This window comes from Primulina huaijiensis, chromosome 14 (assembly GCF_012295235.1).
Source record: "Primulina huaijiensis isolate GDHJ02 chromosome 14, ASM1229523v2, whole genome shotgun sequence".
NCBI classification, from domain to species: Eukaryota; Viridiplantae; Streptophyta; class Magnoliopsida; order Lamiales; family Gesneriaceae; genus Primulina; species Primulina huaijiensis.
In genome coordinates, this window is record NC_133319.1 from 17640538 (window position 1) to 17659857 (window position 19320).

Consider the following 19320-nt stretch of genomic DNA (forward strand, 5'->3'; position numbering starts at 1 on the left):
CTGATCCATTTTTGACAGCTGCCAGTTTTGTGAATTCATTCACTAAAACATATAGTTCCACTCTCCTTATTCAATTAGCAGTTAAGCCAACTTCCACTTCTTTCATCATATGAAATCAACTTATAAACTCCTTTATAAGCATTCTGTTTGATTTCCATCAAAATACAGTCGTCAAATTCAACTCCTTGAACTTTGACTATCTCAATGGGAACATATAATCTAATACTTGTGTGACCCTCAATGGTTCATGAACATAACTAGATGTGGGTTCACATCTCCATGTGATTCAGAATATCATTTATTCTTATCGAGCTTATCCTAATTAGTTTCATTCTTTTTTTCAACACCTTGATCAAGAATGCCATATATAATTTCTGATTGAACCCACCAGATCATGGTAAAAGCGTCTAGTAGCATCACCTTATGATCCCCTAAGTATCGTTGATAGTGCATGCAAAAGCTTTAAGTTATGGTCAGCATACAGTACAGTCCCTTCAACTCATATATCCCGATCGAATCTGCAACAATTAGTATATCGAGAATTACATATAAATTCGATAACGATGTATCTTTGAGTAATAATAGTGACATGACATGTGCAACTGAGAAAACACATTTCCAGAATGCACATGTCTTACTCTGACCAGAGATTTCTTGCACTATTAACTCATCAGATCACATAAAATATCTTCACCCGTAGGCAAACGGTGAATTCCCGACTACAATTCATTTGCTCCTATATATTTCGAAACTAAGCCCAACTTCGCCACCCGATGACCCTCAATGGAGTGGTAAATAGATCAAAGTTTATGGTAGTACGTAGAGCCTCTACATTGTCCTGAGCCAAAAGACTAATGATGTGATAACCACTTGGACAGTCTTAACCGTGAATTATTCAACTCGATAAGTGATAACCACTTGGACAGTCCGAGAGATGGTTGTTTAGTGAATCATCAAATGATCACTCATCTATATAAATGGATATCTCCATACATTTACCAATATTCGATCAAATATTCGAATTCTGTATTTAATTGGTCGTGCTACTTGTGAAAATATTCGAGAGGTCCTTCACATTTATGAAGATGCACATAGCAAAAAATATTAATATATTTTTTTCCTATTCTGTATGTAAAAATGTGTATGTACACTTCAACTATTAAAATAAAATTAAAAATTATAAAATTGGCAATTTCAAAACACAAACTGTGATTTCCACAAAATTAATTCAATTAAAATGGTAGATATTATTATATTCCTTAAAAATCCGAAGCAAAAATCAAAACCCTCAACTCGAAAGAAGAAAGATAAATATCGCCCTCCCCGCATAGCGAGGTGGAAGTCGAGAGTACCATACAAACCAAAACCTCTCCCTTATCCCCTCTCCCTATCTCCACAGCCTTCCATGGCGGCTTGCTCGTCTTCCACCATCGGAGTTTCCTCCATATACCAAACCAACTCCTCCCTCGACCACTCCAAGCGCCCCTCTTCAGCCCCACCGTTATGTCTCCGTTTCTCCACTGCTGAGAGCCCATTGAGAGTCTTTTCTTCCGCCATTCGCTTCAAGACGGTTGGGGGAGCTTCCAATTCCTTTGTTACTCCTGCTGTTGCCACTCCGAATTCTTCGGTTCTGAGTGAGGAAGCGTTCAAGGGGTTTGGTGAGTTCGGGAGGGGCGTTATCAGCGAGAGCGAGTACGAAGAGGATGAAGGTGGATTGGATGGGAATGAAGGTGGGGGAGTGGGTGAGCTTGAAGTTTCGAAACTGGGTTTGCCTCCGCGGCTTGTGGAGACGCTCCAAAAGCGTGGGATTACTCAGCTTTTCCCAATTCAGGTATTGTTTTTATATTATCTAGCTTATTTTCAGAGTATCTTTAAAGTTTTACGATTTTTTTGTTGGTTTTTTTAATTTTTATTCTGTTATCTGGAAAATTTATGTTTAGTTTTACGGCTGTGAGTAATGGTACTTAAGTTGGTTAAACTAGTGGCTGGCGGACGTTCATAGTTTTTTTAGTTATAATATTAGCCATTGACCACTAAGTCTGAAATCATAATTGTAACTCGTATTATGACACCCCAAATGATAGAGTAAGGAAAATTTTTATGGTAATTTGATGTTTCTTTACATATTGACTGTCTATGGAATTAGACTCTGCATAACTTTTCCCTGTGTGGATAGAGGCGTTCAAAAATGTCATTTCTTTGTTGAGCATATTTTCTTTGCATTGTCATTACCCTACCAATTTTGGTGATTCTTTCATAGGCTTACATGAGCGTTTGCATTTTCTCTTTTTCACAAAGATGTGTTCCTTTAGCTACAATTAATATGTATCTTGATGTTTTAAGCTTTTCGAGACATTGCCTAACCTAGCATGCTCTTAACTTTTATTTAGAGAGCTGTTTTGGTGCCAGCATTGGAAGGTCGAGATATAATTGGTCGTGCGAAGACTGGAACAGGGAAAACATTGGCATTTGGAATTCCGATAATCAAAGGACTCGATGATCTGGAACAACAAAGAGGCATTTTGAGGTACTTTGTATAAAATATTACCTGAAATTATATAATTCACTTCCTTTTTATGACCACAATAATGTTTCTTTTACTGGTTGAAGACGTGGGAGGCTTCCGAAAGTATTGGCTCTTGCACCTACTAGGGAATTGGCCAAGCAAGTGGAGAAGGAATTTAAAGAGACTGCACCATATTTAAACACAGTTTGTATCTATGGAGGGGTTTCATATGTCACCCAAGAAGGTGCTCTTACTCGTGGTGTTGATATTGTGGTTGGAACCCCTGGTAGAATCATTGATCTTATCAATAACAACAGTCTGAAATTGGGTGAAGTTCAATATTTGGTCCTCGATGAAGCGGATCAAATGCTTGCTGTTGGATTTGAGGAAGATGTAGAGGTCATTCTAGAAAAACTTCCTGCAGAGAGGCAGAGCATGCTTTTCTCGGCAACCATGCCTGGCTGGGTAAAGAAATTAGCAAGAAAGTTTTTAAACAACCCTCTGACCATTGATCTGGTAATCTCTCATTCTTCATTAACTTCCTTTATATTCCTGGGTAAAGTAAATACATCTGATTTCCTGTTTTGGTTTGCGTCTGAGAAGGCATTATCCTTGTAATATTGGGACAAATCACATGATCATTTTTTCATGATAGGTCGGTGACCAAGAAGAAAAGTTGGCAGAAGGGATTAAGTTGTATGCTATAGCAACTACAGCAACATCTAAGCGGTCAATCCTCGGTGACCTTGTGACGGTAGGAGTTAACAGCCCGTTGAACAAGGCTTGTTTATTTTCGATTAATTGTTGAGTTGTACTCTATAGTCTATTGAATGATGGATGTTTACATGTGGAATTCTGCAGCTTCCTAACCATAGATTTAATTTTTCTTCCCAGGTTTATGCCAGGGGTGGAAAAGCTATTGTTTTTACACAGACCAAACGAGATGCTGATGAAGTCTCCTTGGCATTAACTAATAGCATTCCGTCAGAGGCACTGCATGGTGACATTTCTCAACACCAGAGAGAAAGAACGCTAAATGGTTTTAGGCAAGGAAAATTTACAGTGCTGGTTGCTACTGACGTTGCTGCTCGTGGGCTTGATATACCCAATGTTGACCTTGTAAGTTTAAAAATAAATATGCTTTAGACACGCTTCAGAGTTCTTTCAAATGCTGTAGTGGGGTATATAATAAAAATGTTGTGATATTGATGCTGAAATTGGAGGACTTAATGTGGCGATTGGTCATTATATAATTATCTCCAATTAAGGGGAAAAAATCAGCCTTCCCGTATATACTGTTGAAATACAGTTTGAGGAATATTTATAGGTGCTTTTAAGTTAGTGTCTGAGCTTGGTTGGTGATTGGTACTAATGGGTGTTTCTTGGTTTTGTTTCCGTTTTTACCCTGTCAGATTATCCATTATGAGCTTCCAAACGATCCAGAAACATTTGTGCACAGATCTGGTCGAACTGGGCGTGCAGGGAAAGAAGGTACAGCTGTTTTGATGTTTACTAGTAGCCAGAGAAGGACGGTCAAATCTCTTGAGCGCGATGTTGGGTGCAAGTTTGAGTTAATCAGCCCGCCTTCTATTCAAGAGGTTTTGGAGTCATCAGCTGAGCAAGTGGTATCTACCCTCGGAGTAGTGCATCCTGAATCGATTGAGTACTTCATTCCCACAGCAGTAAAACTGATGGAACAGAAAGGAGTTGGTGCTCTTGCTGCTGCTTTAGCAACTTTAAGTGGATTTTCGAAGCCTCCATCATCCCGTTCTCTTATTACTCATGAGCAGGTAGAGACCCTACAGGAAGTTTTCATATTTGTTGTCTGAATTTCCGAATGGTTGCTTCCCTGTGATAAAATCTTGGCAAATGTTTTTATAACCCACATGCAGTTTCTTAATTTTTTTAACTGCTTGACCGGTTTTTAAAATTGCTTGTACCCTTTAATTTATGCTCATTCTATTATTGTTTTCTTTTCTGCTTACTCTGACCATATACTGATCAATATGGGTTTGGTTAAGTTCGTTCCAGTTAGGAATTTTTTATGATGTTAATTATTATTTTAAGCTTCTTTTCCTTGTTCTACTAGGATTGAACTAGAACTGTTTGTTTGCACTTCAGGGTTTGGTTACGTTACAGTTGACTCGCGAAACTGGTTATTCTCGAGGATACATGTCTGCCAGATCACTAACCGGGTTTCTTTCTGATGTTTATTCTTCCGCTGCTGACGAAATTGGAAAAATACACCTCATTGCAGATGAAAGGGTGAGTATTAATGATATTAAAGGCTTCTTTTTGCTGTATTTTATGAATAAAGTTATATATTATTTCATTAATTATCTCGACATGCTGTCAGGTTCAAGGAGCAGTTTTTGATCTCCCAGAGGAGATTGCGAAAGAGTTACTAAATAAGGAGCTACCACCTGGAAACACTATCACGAAAATCACCAAGGTATGCTCTTATTTGGCCTACCATATATCATAGTTCTTACTAATTACTATGATTAATCATGTCATTGTTTTATATGATGTGCGTGTTCAGCATCTGTTTATGCTGATATTGAATTCTCATCTCTGTTTTTGCCTTGTTCCATTGTAGTTGCCTCCTTTGCAAGATGATGGACCTCCAAGTGATTATTATGGCAAATTTTCAAACAGTGAGAGGCGCCCACAAAGAGGAACGAGGGACTCAAGAGGCGGCGTTAGATCTTCTCGTGATTGGTTGGATGATGATAATTTTGAGAATGGCTTCAGAAAAGGTGGTCGCAGCAGCGGTAGGACAGAAAATACGTGGTCTAGGAACTCGAGAAGCAGCAGTGGGAGTGATTGGTTAATTAATGATAGACGATCAAGCCGCTCACCATCCTCACCATCGTTTGGAAACCGGGATAGGTATATTTCCTCAAATTATAATTCTTTGTACATTGTTAGAAGCGAAGAAGACGATGCAGAGTTGAAAGAACCTGAATCTTCAAATCAGAAACCTATATATATGTACACTTTCTTTTATCTTTTTACGACTATTTGACACGGATTCATATGTAATTGACAGAGCGGGCTTCGGAGGTGCGTGTTTCAACTGTGGACGCTCTGGCCACAGAGCATCAGAATGCCCCAACAAAAATGATTATTGATCCTGCTGGCGTCAAATACCTATAAGATTACTTCTGAGCAGGTGAACATTTCTTGCCATTCCCAAAACAAAGTCATTAGTTGGTTGGCTTCTTGCCACTCCCAAAACAAAGTCATTAGTTGGTTGGCTTCTTGGCAGAGAACATTGAAGGTGTTTTTGGAGGAAGAAAAAAAACCTTGAGCTGAATTTGGATGCTTCAATCTCATTGTATCGTTGTGGCAATTTATTCACTTTTCATTTGGCGAGATGCGCAGATCATTTAGTTGTAGCGTTTCTCCGTGTCCCGTATTTCAAGGGGAGCCAATTACCATGCAGGTGATGATTTTGGGTAGCTGGAGATGATACGTTCAAGTTTAGGAAATTAATGTTGGGACCTTTTATATACTGTTCTACCACTCTGATGTTTTATTAATGTTGGGACCTTTTATATACTGTTCAACCACACTGATGTTTTATTGATTAAAGTTTGTTTGAAAAGATTTGGTAATACTTGCCATCTCAGTTGGTAGTATAACTGCATTTCACGTTACAGACTTGCATCATTTTGAGCTTTTTTCAATGGTATTGAAGTTCCTTTTCGTGCGCACAATTGAAATCGTAGTGATTCATTTGCTATATGGTTATGGGTTACAGCCCGATTTTGGTGCAAATGAGTTGAATCAGCTTGTGAGTTATTTGAGTCGAGTCGGTTTAAATCACAAGATTTCTTATTGAAATTATGGAATTCGAATCAACTTACATTTTCAAGTTAGACTGAGTTCAAATCCAAGGTGTAATTTTTACTTCAAAATTAACATGAAAATATAGTCGTTTTTCACAGAACCAAAATCTACTTCCCATACAAGACACTCATAAACTTCCGATAGACAGGCCCCCTCTTATTCTTCAATGCCTCCCGAGTTTTATCTTCTGCTGGCGCCACACCCTTTTCCTTCAACATATCCAGCATTCCCACGCCTTTGTCCTCCAATCCAACCTTCGTCAGTCCTTCCAAAACCATCATGCAAGTCGCCGAATTGGGGCGCATTCCCCGGCCAACCATCTCCTCCACGTATTTATTCGCCTCCTTAACCATCTTGACGTCCCCACTTTCCGCCAATCCCTTGATCACCACCCTGTAGGTATATGCATTAGGAAGCACTCCACTAGCCAGCATTCTTAGGTACACCTTGTGGGCTTCTTTTGGCTGGCCGGCGTTTACGTAGGCTTCCATCACTGCCGTGTGTGCCACTACGTCCGGCATCTGCCCTTTATCCTTGATCTGCGAGAAGAGCTCCAGGGCTTCGTGGGTTAGCCCATCTTGGGACAATCCGTCGAACATCTTGACTGCACTGTTCATTAGGCCGTCTTCGCGTATTTTAGCAAAAACTTCCTGGAGATTCTTCGGGTCCTCGGGTTCTTCAATGGCGGGTTTCTTGTTGAACGGGTTGTAGGGCGGTGGAAGCTTCGATCTGTCGACTTCTTTCGTGGCTGCGATCTCGGAATCAGAGTCGGAGTCGGAGGGCAGGGAGAAGTTCACCAATTTGGAGCTACGTTGCTTGGGAGTAGGTGTTTCGGAAGGATTGCAAAATCCTCTAGCCAGAAGAAGGCACGAGAAGGCAGCGGAGGAGAGGGAGAACATAGCCGGTGAAGTGCTGGTTATCGAACGAAGATATGAATGAGTGGTGAGGAAGAAGCATCGAGCAAGAGTTGTTCTCAGAGCCATCGCCATGGGCGGAGCGTCGTGCTATGTGGCTCGAGGGAAAGATGCAGACCGGGGAGTGTGTGATCTTTTCAAATAACCTTCCATAAAAACAATCAGTTTTGGTTCACGTTAAAATATTTATCACCTTGTAAAAAATCCAGGAGTCTACATGCCACATATATATTAATATTTTTATTCTTTCATCTTTATTTTAATATTAACACTTATTATTTATAAATATAAATATCCACTCGTTCATCTTTATTTTTATTTTATATTAAATAAATACAATTTCAAATTTATTTACATAATTTAAATGATTATTATTTAATGAGTATCATTTATTTAAAATTTATTATAAATTTGAAATGAATAAGTACAACGTATTAAAATTAATCACACTTACATAAAATTAAAAAACAACATATAAATTAATCGTAAAGAGAAACCGTAAATTACTAATTTAAAGATTGTTGTTCTATTTTGACCAAATATGTTCGATTAAGTTGACACGAAATTGGGGATGAACACGACTGTAACGTATTTTGGAATTTGTCCGAAGATAATTATGAAATCCTCGGTTTGAGTTCTAGACGAGCTATGCGAGTTAGTCACTTTCATCGTTGTTCCAATTTGTCACGTGACCCCCTTCATCTTCAACAATCATGTTGTGCAAAATAATGCATGCTAACATAATATGTTTTAACTTTTTCTGTACCAATAATGAGCATTGTCGAGCTTGGAGCACCCCAAATACTCATTCAACATATTTTCTTGTAGCCTCTTGTCTTTCCTTAAACAACCTCTTCTTGGGATTCTCCGGGCAAGGAAAAGTCTTCACGAAAGTAGCTCATTCCAGATATATCCATCTGTTAGATAATATCCCTTCGTATATTGAGTCTCCTTGACTGTGAAATTAATCTCCGAAGATTTCCTTGCAAAACGTTATTGAATATGGAAGATTCGTACAACACGTTAATACCATTACGTGAACAGGCGATACCAAGGGATGCATGTCATATCCACAAGTTTTCAGACTTGACTACTTCAAACACGATTGTTGGTGACCCATGACCTCTTGTAAACTGGCATTTCCAAGCAATTGGGAAAATTTTCCATTCTCGGTGCATGCAATCAAGGCTGCCCAACATTCCAAGGAAGCCGTACCTTTCGTCATGCATTTGAAGATGATGTCGAACATCATCAAAATTCGACCTCAAAATTCGTCATTCTCAAATATTCATCACCAAATAGTTCGATCATATATTCACAAAGCTTGAAAAGTCACTTGATGACAGTTGAATCATCCATGCATAGGTACCCGTCAAGATGGTTTGCCGGAACTCTATAAGCCAATTGACGAATCACAGTCGTGCATTTTTGTAGTGGTGACAAACCTTTTCTTCTCACAGCTTCGTCCGTCTGCTAAAAATACAATGAACGACTCTTAAGTGCATTCACTATGCTAAAGAATAACTTTCTTCGCACGAGAAATCGTCTTCGAAATATTTGATCTAGATACATCAGGTTTGTAGAGAAATAATCATTGAAGAGCCTCGTATGCCCGCGTTCACAATTTCTTTGGATGAACCTTCTTCTTCGTCGCATCACATTATTACTTTGATATGCTTCAACTATTTGTTGGCTTTGTTGAAGTATCAATGACATTACATCTTTCCACACATCATAATCTTCGTTATAATCTTCATCATCAACTTCAACTTGGACTCAATTTTCAATTGTCGAGCTAGAGCTGATGCTACTGGAATATTGAGACATTTTGGAAGAAACGAATTCCAGTCTACATGTTTGCCAAATAATATGTTCTTAGAATGAAGAATTGTAGAGCACAAAGTGCCTATATTTTTTTCTTCTCAACGGCTATATTACAATAGCTATATTCCGAGGTTGCAACGATCATATTTGAAATGGATATATTCCAGCTACTACTTTACAACGACTATATTAATTGACCAGAGAGTTACATTAATTGAAATGAAAAATATATCAATTGAAAATTACATATTTCATCTCCCATAATCTCTTGACATAGACTTTCGTTGATGATAAGTTGCTAATCACCCACCTATATTGAACATCAGCGTGGGTGCTCTAACAAAAACAAATTATCAAATAAATATTAGAAATTAAAAATATTATAGATCTTGTCAAAAAAATATCACAGACAATAATTTTGGTTCATCCCATTGCTCATCTGCTCATATAAATTCCGCCACTTTTCAATCATGAAAAACACTTCCTTTCACCGAGCTTCTGCTTGAAATCAGCCCTTGAATCCAAGCATCTTTCATTGCAAGAACACTTCTACCATCACCCACACACCAACGTAAACAGCTTTTAGAGATTAGCTCTCGACTCCATATAATAGATAACCAAATGAAGGAAGGGTTCACACCCCTTGGGAGCGTTCATAATATCCACATGCTTAAAGTATCTCGCCTTTAAAACTTGAGCCACAAGAGAATCAGAACATTAGATGATACGACACACTTGTTTGGCTAACAAAGCTCTGTTGAAATCCACCATGCTACACAATCCTAGACCCCCTAAATGCATAGGCTTGCAAAGAGATGCAAATTGAATCCTCTTGCTCCCAATGGAGGATGTGGAGAGGCCTAAATAAAAGCTCATGTCCTATAAAAATCGGCATGTCCAAAATATGTTGTATATTGTCAAGAGTTTGGGCAAAAAATGATAGCGGATTTCTCATAATTAACTACCTGCTCAAATGATTCTTTACCAAACTGCATACATCGCTTAATTTGCATAAAATCCTGGATAGTAGCTTGAAAAAAGATTAGGTTTTCATCCACAAAGAAAAGATGGGACACTGTATAGCTGTTATGAGCTATTTTGAACCTTCTGAATAACATGCGTTCCGCCGCATTGTTAATAATTGTGTTTGCACAATAATGATATTTTCGGGCGTGTCAGGTGCGAAGTTGTACCAACTTGTGTGAAAAACAGTAAAAATCTAACTTCTAACTACTAAACGAAAGCGAATCCTAAATTCGACCGTCAGTTCTAATCTCTTAAACAAATATAACGCCAAAAACGAAGAAAACGACTCGAATTTGATGGAATAAACCCCTGACATCGTTTATATTTTTAATAAACAGTAGGAATTTACGAGACATAAAAATATAACAAATAAAGTTGCTGAAATCTAAAACGACAAGAACTAGAATGCTTGAAATATATTAGAACGCTTAAAAACTAGTGCTTGAAGACTGGAATTTAGCAGAGAGTACTTGCAGATTTTTGTGCAGAGAGTTGTGTCTTTTTTTTCCTGCCGATGTCTCTTTTCTTCCCCGCGTCTATGCGGTTCTTCTCCACTTCCCCATGATCCCACAATCTTGCCCATGATTTTTCCCTCGTTCTTCTGCTGCTTAAGTGCTCCTTGATTTGATCAAGCAAATTCAAATTGATGGGCTTATCTTATCTTCACGCTTATTTATTTTCTTTTGTGTTTGGGCTCAATCAATTTGGGCTTATTTAAAATTTAGCGCCAATAAATTGTAGACAAGCTTTTTGCACACAGAGTGAAGAGATATGGTGACAAAGGGTCCCCTTGACACAACCCACGTTCAGTCTTGAACTCCACAAATATAGCTAGATTAATACGGAATGAATACGAGATAGTAGATACAAACCGTATAATTAGACTGGCCCAATCATGATGAAAGCCCATTTTCAGCATACATTCGAAGCCAACAATGACATTATCTGTAATTAATCGACCCTGGATAAACGCACTTTGGGATTGATCGATTAATTGATCTAGAAATGGTTGAAATATGTTGGTGATGGCGTATTTTTGAGAGGATATGAACAATGTAAAAAAGTCGTTAAAAATCAATTAAAATTTTATGTTTTTATAGAATTTTACGGTCGACGTATTAAAATTTTAGAAAAAATTTATTTTTAGATACCTTGTGACATATTAAAATTTTAGGAAAAAATTACTTTACAAAAATATAAAGTAAATATGAGTTAAACTCTAGAAAAATATTTGAAGGTCCTTAAATATCCCTCATTTTGTCCGAATAATTGAATAAAAGGTCCGTCAGACGAAAGCCCGAAACCCATAAAGCCCAACCCAACGCTACACCACCTTTTGACGGTGAGATGAGGAATTTTACGCTCAATTACATTCTACATCAAATCGATTTTGCCGTTGAACCTTTGGATTAATCTCTTTCTTTAGGTGGATTGGGACCTCAACTGTGAATTTTAAGCTATCGGCTGTTCATTTCGGACGGAAGAAGCATACAATGGCAGAACTAAGCTTGGGAGTCCTGATTGACATTGTGGATGAGGAATGGATGAGAGACACTCTGCCTGATGATGGTAATTCTTCTATGGGAACTTGGGTTAGGATAAATTTTGAATTTTGTTGTTTAAAATGTCATACATTTTTGAGTATTAATGTAATGAAGGATTTTTGTATTTTTTCGATTTCTTTGTCTCTTCAGATCTTTCTCTGCCTCCAATACTTGCTTCGAGGACCGATGATACTGAGGATTCGAGTATGTTCGTTTTCAAATTTTGAATAAATTTCCTTGAAATGATGCTAATATTAACAGGGAAATTACTATCATTTGAAATATATGTCCTTGAATCGGTTTTTGCCATTGAAGCTGCATTTGTCAACGTGTTTCTAGTATAGTTTATTCGGGATATACTCTATGAAAGGAGGATGAAAGTCACATGGAATGGTTGGTGGTCGGATCATTTCGAAATGGGCTCGAAATGTAAGATGACTAGAAAGAGTTCAAGGCTTCAAGTGGTGAATAGTATTTGTGTGTATTTTTCAATTAACACCATTTTTTTGTCACTGTTCTTATTTCTTGTCAGCTTAAATGCCACAGTTCAGTCTAGTTTTTAATCTGAAGAAAGATTCAAAGAGGATGTTGAGAGCACCTTTCGTTAGGGCATTGAGTTAAATCATAAACCAATATCCTCTAGTCAAAGTACGTCCAAGGAGGAAATTGAGTCAACTATCTGGCTTTAAGTTTTATGGTTGGTGACCTTGGTATACTTATAATATAATCGAACTACTGAAAAAAAACTGGTAATTGTTACTTTATTCTATTTGATTTAGATCAGTTGAGCCCAAAACTAAAGCATTATTGTCACACATCTAATTTGAATTTTATGTGGGCACATCCGTGAGTAGTAGATGCTTTTTTATTCTGAAATTCGTTGGTTAAGTTAGTTGTTGTTAAAGTTATATAGACCTTAGTCATAAATGAGAATTTGACTTACAAATCATTGTCTGTTGTTTGTTTTGAGTTACTTCTGAATAATGCTGTAGTTTTTATTGCAGGTTTATCATCCTAGCTGTATAGCCTCTGCTGTTTTTACCGTGGTTTTGTAGTTCTGTGGCATGACTCATTATATGATTAAAATATGAATGTCTAACACAAATTAGGTGCACTTTTGTCTTGTTACAATCCAAATCCTTGCATTGGATCTCTTTTTCTTCAATGTTAAAGCGGAAATATATCATTTTCCTTTTTTTCTTCTTACAAAGGATGAAGATTTAATCTGGGGAAAATTCCGAATTCCAGGGGGACTTGGGAATAAAATGCCAATCTTTGAACTCTTCATACCTGCATGCAAATTTATGTTTTCTTTAAGTGAATAATATAATGTTTTTCTCATGCCATCGCTTTATTCTTACCTAATATTTTGTTCGTACTTGATCTTCGTTTACGTGATATCCAAGATTGATTTACTTTTGTGTATGTTGTATTTGATTGTGTTCTTAGACCAGGAGACTCAACAAGTTGAGACAGATACTTGGCATGATCTTGCTTTGGGCAACCAATGAAGTTCCAACCAAGGAGGGTACTACTTGGTTACGTTATGGTGACTGTAGTAATGTTGTTGTCTTTATACTTAGATATTTGAACCGTGTTGGAAAAATTTTACCTTTCGATGGCGAAAATCTAATTGTTTTGTTTAATAGAATCAATTTTGATCTTTATGCCTTGTTTGTGCTCAATTTGGCTCTTTTGAAATACAAGCTCAATTGGGTTGAGCTATGTGTAAATAATTGTTTGAACCATGTTCAACAGTTCAAGCCTAAAATATGGTGATTCGAACTTGAATCTAACTCAATCGAACTGAAGTTTTGATTGGATTTTTTTACCATTTCAGTTCGTTTTTTTTAATGAATAACATTAATTAAAATAAGGTAAAAAGATTTATGTACAAGTACACTGGGCATCCCTAGGAGATAACAAATATCGAACCAATAGGATCAATGATACCATCACCAATTACATGGGGCATACCCTGGTTCTAGAAACAAGCAAAGACGATCATATCCATACACAAACATAAATAATAATAATAACAATTGAATAAGAGCCTATATCCAGATGATTTGGCGAACATCGAACACTAAGAATCTTGATTTTCATAATGATATCCTTAGGACACGACATTTGTTCTTAAAAAATAACTTGATTGCATGCATTCCAAATGTTGTAGACACATGCTGCCACTGCAACTGAACTTAGACAATGCAGAATTACCACTGTAGACACTTCAGAAGCTTTCAGAACCCATGTTGCAGATCCCATGATTTTACGCATGCCTAGCCATTCTTTGATGCCATTCCAGATTCTCTTCGACACAACACAAGCAAAGAATAGATGATCAGCTGATTCCTCACTGTTATTACAAAGTACACACATCTTGTTCTCCATATAGAATTTTCTATCTTTAGTCAGGAATTTACCGTGTGCAAACAACCACACGGCAAAACGATGTTTGGGGAGTATGCAATGTTTCCAAATGATAGGTTTCCATGGCCATCGTCCTTCTTTTTGAACAAAAAATTCATAATCTCGAGCAAGACCACCATGACATCTGAACCAACTCCAACAGCTTCCCTGCAATCTGATCCGGGGGTTGTCTAAGTAGAAGAACATCTCGAATTCTCAGAATTTATTTAATCAAAGGAGACTCACCTTTCTTCCAATTCCATTCCCAAACACTACCAAACCATACATTGATCTCATTCACCCATTTCACCCACATGCTATCCTTCTTCATATGAATCTTCTATAACGTTTTGCTATCAAATCATTGTTCCGAGCCAATAAATTCTTAAGCGCCATGCCCCCATCTTCCTTTGGGCTACAAAATATGTTCCACGAGATAGGAGGATGCTTCGAGGGCTACATAAACTTCTTATAAATCCTGTAAATGTCATCCGCGATATTTGAAGGGAGCTACTGGTGGTCTGATCAGTATGACCAAATAATTTGGATTGCTAGTTTCAGCAAAAAGAAATTGCAAAACCTTTTCAAACTAACTATATAGACTACACGCGTGTGTGTGTGTGTGTGTATTGCTCCCTTCTCCTTACGTAGTCAACCGGCCGAGGAAATGAGTGGAAGAGATATGGTGAGGCTGAAGTGGTGGGTTTGGATTCAGGAAATGGAGGTGGATATCTGTGCTCAGAGGAGGAGGTGGGCGAGTAGTTTGCGGGTGATGAAAAGTTGGAAACTTTTGATATTGATGAGGATGAAGCGGTGAGTGGATATCAGGGTGAGGAGGAGAATAACTACAATGGAAAGAAGCAAATTGAGAGCTGTAGCTTTACTTCTGCTCAAGGGGAATTCTTCTATGCAAATGATGGTAATCTTTTTTATTCCAGAGTTTGGAAATAATTTAATGCAATTTTTGCTCCAAGATACATGAAATCCAGTCTTTACTATTTTTCTCCATTTATGAGGTGTGTTTGTTGGTAGATCTGACAGCAGGCTGTTTTCAAAGTGAGTAAAATTATTATGAAGCAATGTCCAGTTGATTAGAATATGCTTAGGCATTATGTGAATCTTTTCGACTTAGTGGGATATTCTCAATTGAATCTTGGGAAGGAGTTCTTTTTGTTTAATTTTATTTGAACTATTTCGTGGTTGGCACAAATATTGTTTTGTTTGATTTTGATGCCAACATCTACCAAGTATGATTTAATGTATTCAGTCGTGGCAAACTTTTCAAAGAAACTGTAGAATGTTGACTATAACGAAAAATATACACAGAACACGGCGAAAGTCCCGATCTTTAAAATGTATAGAGATGTTTACATGGTTAAATTTCACAATAGTTTCTGCTTAACATCCATACTCATTTCAGAGACTTCGTGCCATAATTCTAAACTGCATAGTTTTGAACTCTTGAAATTACGTGGCTGAAGAGGAAGATTACCTCCGTTCTCATCTGGATAGATATGATTTCTAACAGTAATACTTGATTCTGATTCACAGATTTCTCCTCTGACGTGTCTATTTCAAGATCTTATGGTTCTAGAACTGAATGCCTTTGGGCTTGTTCTTCTTGAGGAAATTGAATAGAGAAAATATGACATTAATTCGACGTCAGTGGGAGCGGATCAGTAGCCTTATGCATCAGGCTGGGTTAACATTTCCTGGACCACCATCTACTAGTGGTAGCACACAGTTTGACGATATGATCGATCTGTTTTCTCAGGAAGTTTTAGTCAGCACTTTTATTGCTGAAGCAGTTGGAAGGGGTCAAGCTTCGGCTGAAGCTGAAGAAGCTGCTCTCTCAATAATTGAATAAAAGACCAGGAGATATCCCAGTTACATGACCGGCTGCAATACTTTGAGACTGTTAATAATAAAATGTCCCAGAGGAATTTTGTGGGTGAGTTTTTCAAATTGGATTTTCTTACATCCGCCTCTATTAGCACCAATTGCACGCATGTGTATTACCAAGTGTATGATTGTTTTTTGCTAGTTAGTTAGATTAGTTAGCTGGTTTTATCTTAGGGTTAATTAGTTAGAGTTGGTTAATTACTTCATTAGATATAAGTCCTCGATTAGCATATATATACGCATTGTACAGACTCAAGTTTTTTTTTTCATGAATGAGAATACAGAATCTCATCTTCACGGGAAGTTTTTCTCCCATGATTCAATATGATATCAGAGCAAAATCTCGCTCCGCTCAATCAATAATTGATGCTTAGATTTAGAGCTTCATCACGAGCACATTCTGGAAATCGGTGTGCAATTTTTCATTGATTCGATTGGATCTCACGGATTGAGGATAAGCTGGATCTCACTGATTGAAATTAAAGGTAATAATCTGATCGATATCTTCATCTCCAGTAATGGCACCAGTGACCAATGCATCTGAAGAATCCATGAGTCCCTACTACATACATCACTCTGATAGCCCAGGGCTTGTTCTTGTTTCTCAACCGCTAACCGGCGACAATTTTACGTCTTGGCACCGAGCTATGATTATAGCCCTATCGGTAAAGAACAAATTAGGCTTTGTTGATGGATCAATTCCGAAACCAGATGATCCAGCACTATTAAACTCATGGAAACGCAACAATGGAATTGTGACATCGTGGATCCTTAATTCGGTCTCAAAGGAAATATCAGCAAGCATAATTTTCACAGACTCTGCTCTAGACATTTGGCAAGATCTCAAGGAACGATTTCAACAGAGCAATGGTCCAAGGATTTTCCAGTTGAGACGTGAACTGATCAATCACCGACAAGGACAAATGACGGTAAGCACATATTTTACAAAACTTAAAACTATCTGGGAGGAACTCAATAATTTCAGGCCTCAATTTATATGTGGAAGCTGTTGCGAAGGAGTGAAGAAACTGGAATCACATCATCAAATGGATTACGTGCTCACATTCTTGATGGGGTTCAATGAGTCATTCTCTCAAGTTAGAAGTTAGATTTTGTTAATTGATCCTTTGCCTTCAATCAATAAAGTGTTTGCCATGATAATTCAAGAAGAAAGACACCGTCAAATTGGTTTGCAATGTGCGACCATTGAATCAGCTGATGGAATGGCATTTACAGTTAAAGGTGAGGCCACCAAGTTTTCACCCACACTCAGAGGCGAAGCCACCAAGATTTCATTTGGAGGCATGGGATCTGCACTCAGAAATCAGCCAAGTACATCCTCTGGTAGGCCTCGTTTCAATCCAAGGACTTACCCGAAAGAACGTCCTTTTTGTTCTGCTTGCAACATGAATGGGCACACCGTGGATACATGTTACAAGATACCTGGGTATCCACCAGGTTTCAAGTTCAAATCTCGCAACCAATTTTCAACTCAATCCAACTCAATCAATCAAGTTTCAAATAAGTCTGATATATCTGATGGTGCGATTGATGAAGTTGGAAACAAGGCTGGACAATTTTTTCAGTCTAGATAAGAATCAATATAGTCAACTCATGAACATGTTCGCTAATCATATGTCTTCTACCATCTCCAAAGCACACGAAGAATCTGGATCATCACATGCTTCAGGTACATGTTTTTCCATATCTACATCACATCCCTTACTGTCATCATCGTGTTGGATAATGGACTCAGGAGCATCACGTCATATCTGTTCGAATATTAAAGATTTTATTTACTTGAGACCTGTGCAACACTCAGTGGTCACATTGCCAAATCATACACAAGTAAATGTTAAATCATGTGGGGATGTCAAGATAAACGACAGATTGATCATTCGAGATGTTTTATTTGTCCCGGAATTCAAATTCAATCTATTCTCTGTGGGGTCTTTTCTTGCTGATACTGAGATGCTTGTGAGCTTTTCCCAGGATCAATTTACGATCCACGATCCCAAGCTCAGGAGGACGATTGGCAAGGGTAGACGTGTGGATAATCTATACGTCCTCGAAGTTGTCATTCCATCAGAGTTTCCAACAAACACTATTTCTGTGCAAGTCTGGCATAACCGTCTCGGGCATCCTTGTAACAAGGTTCTGGAATGTATGCAAGATCAACTCCACTGCCAAAAAGTTAATATGGATAACAATAATCCATGTTGTATATGCCCTCTAGCTAAACAGAAATGATTACCTTTTGTCTCGAATCGTAATATGTCTTTACTTCCCTTTGAGTTGATACACTGTGATATATGGGGACCTTTTGCTACCCCCACCGTACATAATCAAAGATTTTTCCTTACTCTTGTGGATGATTGCACGCGTTTTACTTGGGTGTTTCTTATTCAAAACAAGTCTGATGCATCACAACTCTTTTCACGGTTCTATGCTATGGTAGAGACACAATTTAATACCAAAATCAAAGCCATAAGGACTGACAATGCCCGTGAGTTAGCATTCACAGATTTAGTGCATGCTAAAAGAATGATACATCAACACTCTTGTGTTCAAAGACCGGAGCAGAATTCTGTGGTTGAAAGAAAGCATCAGCATCTGTTGAATGTTGCAAGATCACTGTATTTTCAATCGAGAGTCCCTATTCATTTTTGGGGAGAATGTGTTTTGACAGCGGCATTTTTGATCAATAGAATTCCTTCTACTTGGCTCAAGAACAAAACGCCATTTGAGTTGCTGTACAAGCATTCTTTTGATTATTCAACACTTAAAGTGTTTGGTTGTTTGGGATTTGCTTCCACACTCCCAGCTTCAAGGGACAAGTTCCAACCGCGAGCAAGGATGTGTGTTTTCTTGGGATATCCTCCTGGTATGAAGGGTTATAAGATGTATGATCTCAGTAATTCAGAGGTATTTGTGTCAAGAGATGTGATATTTCATGAAAGTATATTTCCCTTTCATTCGGTCAACACATCAGAATCATTTGTGGATGTTTTTCATGATCTTGTGCTGCCCACACCAGTTAGTGATCCCACACCAGCTCCTGGAACCTTTTCTTCTTTGAATGATCATGTTCTTAGTCCTATTGCAGTCGAGAAGGTAGACACTCGAGCCACTCAATCTGTATCTCCATCCACACAAGATGTTGTACCAGCTCGAAGATCATCTGCCAGAATTCCTTATCCTCCGTCATATCTTCGAGATTATCACTGTAACTTGTTGACAACACACTCCTCCCCTGAAGTTTCAATCACATATCCATTAAGTGAATACTTATCGTATGACATCCTGTCTCCACAACACAGAGCCTTGGTTCTTAACA

General features: G+C 37.9%; 4 protein-coding genes across 5 annotated transcripts; 3 read left to right on the forward strand and 1 right to left on the reverse strand.

The window, feature by feature from the left end:
• The first annotated feature begins 1304 nt into the window (after positions 1-1304).
• LOC140956528 (DEAD-box ATP-dependent RNA helicase 3, chloroplastic) lies at positions 1305-6170 on the forward strand. 2 transcript variants are annotated; one of them, XM_073413298.1, is made up of 11 exons: positions 1305-1831; positions 2391-2527; positions 2611-3022; positions 3162-3260; positions 3401-3625; positions 3919-4296; positions 4628-4771; positions 4863-4958; positions 5106-5398; positions 5559-5681; positions 5759-6170. In XM_073413298.1, exons 1-10 carry the CDS (start codon positions 1406-1408, stop codon positions 5638-5640), a joined length of 2292 nt encoding a protein of 763 aa, XP_073269399.1. In that variant the 5' UTR covers positions 1305-1405; the 3' UTR covers positions 5641-5681; positions 5759-6170. The 2 variants fall into 2 exon arrangements, with proteins under 2 accessions (XP_073269399.1, XP_073269398.1); XM_073413297.1 differs by having other exon boundaries at positions 5778-6170.
• Positions 6171-6393: 223 nt separating this feature from the next.
• On the reverse strand, positions 6394-7436 carry LOC140956529 (uncharacterized). Its single transcript, XM_073413299.1, has one exon. It carries the CDS (start codon positions 7348-7350, stop codon positions 6469-6471), a length of 882 nt encoding a protein of 293 aa, XP_073269400.1. The 5' UTR covers positions 7351-7436; the 3' UTR covers positions 6394-6468.
• Positions 7437-11469: 4033 nt separating this feature from the next.
• LOC140956584 (anaphase-promoting complex subunit 13-like) lies at positions 11470-13336 on the forward strand. Its single transcript, XM_073413388.1, has 3 exons — positions 11470-11694; positions 11820-11873; positions 13119-13336. Exons 1-3 carry the CDS (start codon positions 11619-11621, stop codon positions 13178-13180), a joined length of 192 nt encoding a protein of 63 aa, XP_073269489.1. The 5' UTR covers positions 11470-11618; the 3' UTR covers positions 13181-13336.
• Positions 13337-16501: 3165 nt separating this feature from the next.
• On the forward strand, positions 16502-17578 carry LOC140958047 (uncharacterized). The gene is made up of 2 exons (XM_073415446.1): positions 16502-17087; positions 17130-17578. Exons 1-2 carry the CDS (start codon positions 16502-16504, stop codon positions 17576-17578), a joined length of 1035 nt encoding a protein of 344 aa, XP_073271547.1.
• The last annotated feature ends 1742 nt before the right edge of the window (positions 17579-19320 follow it).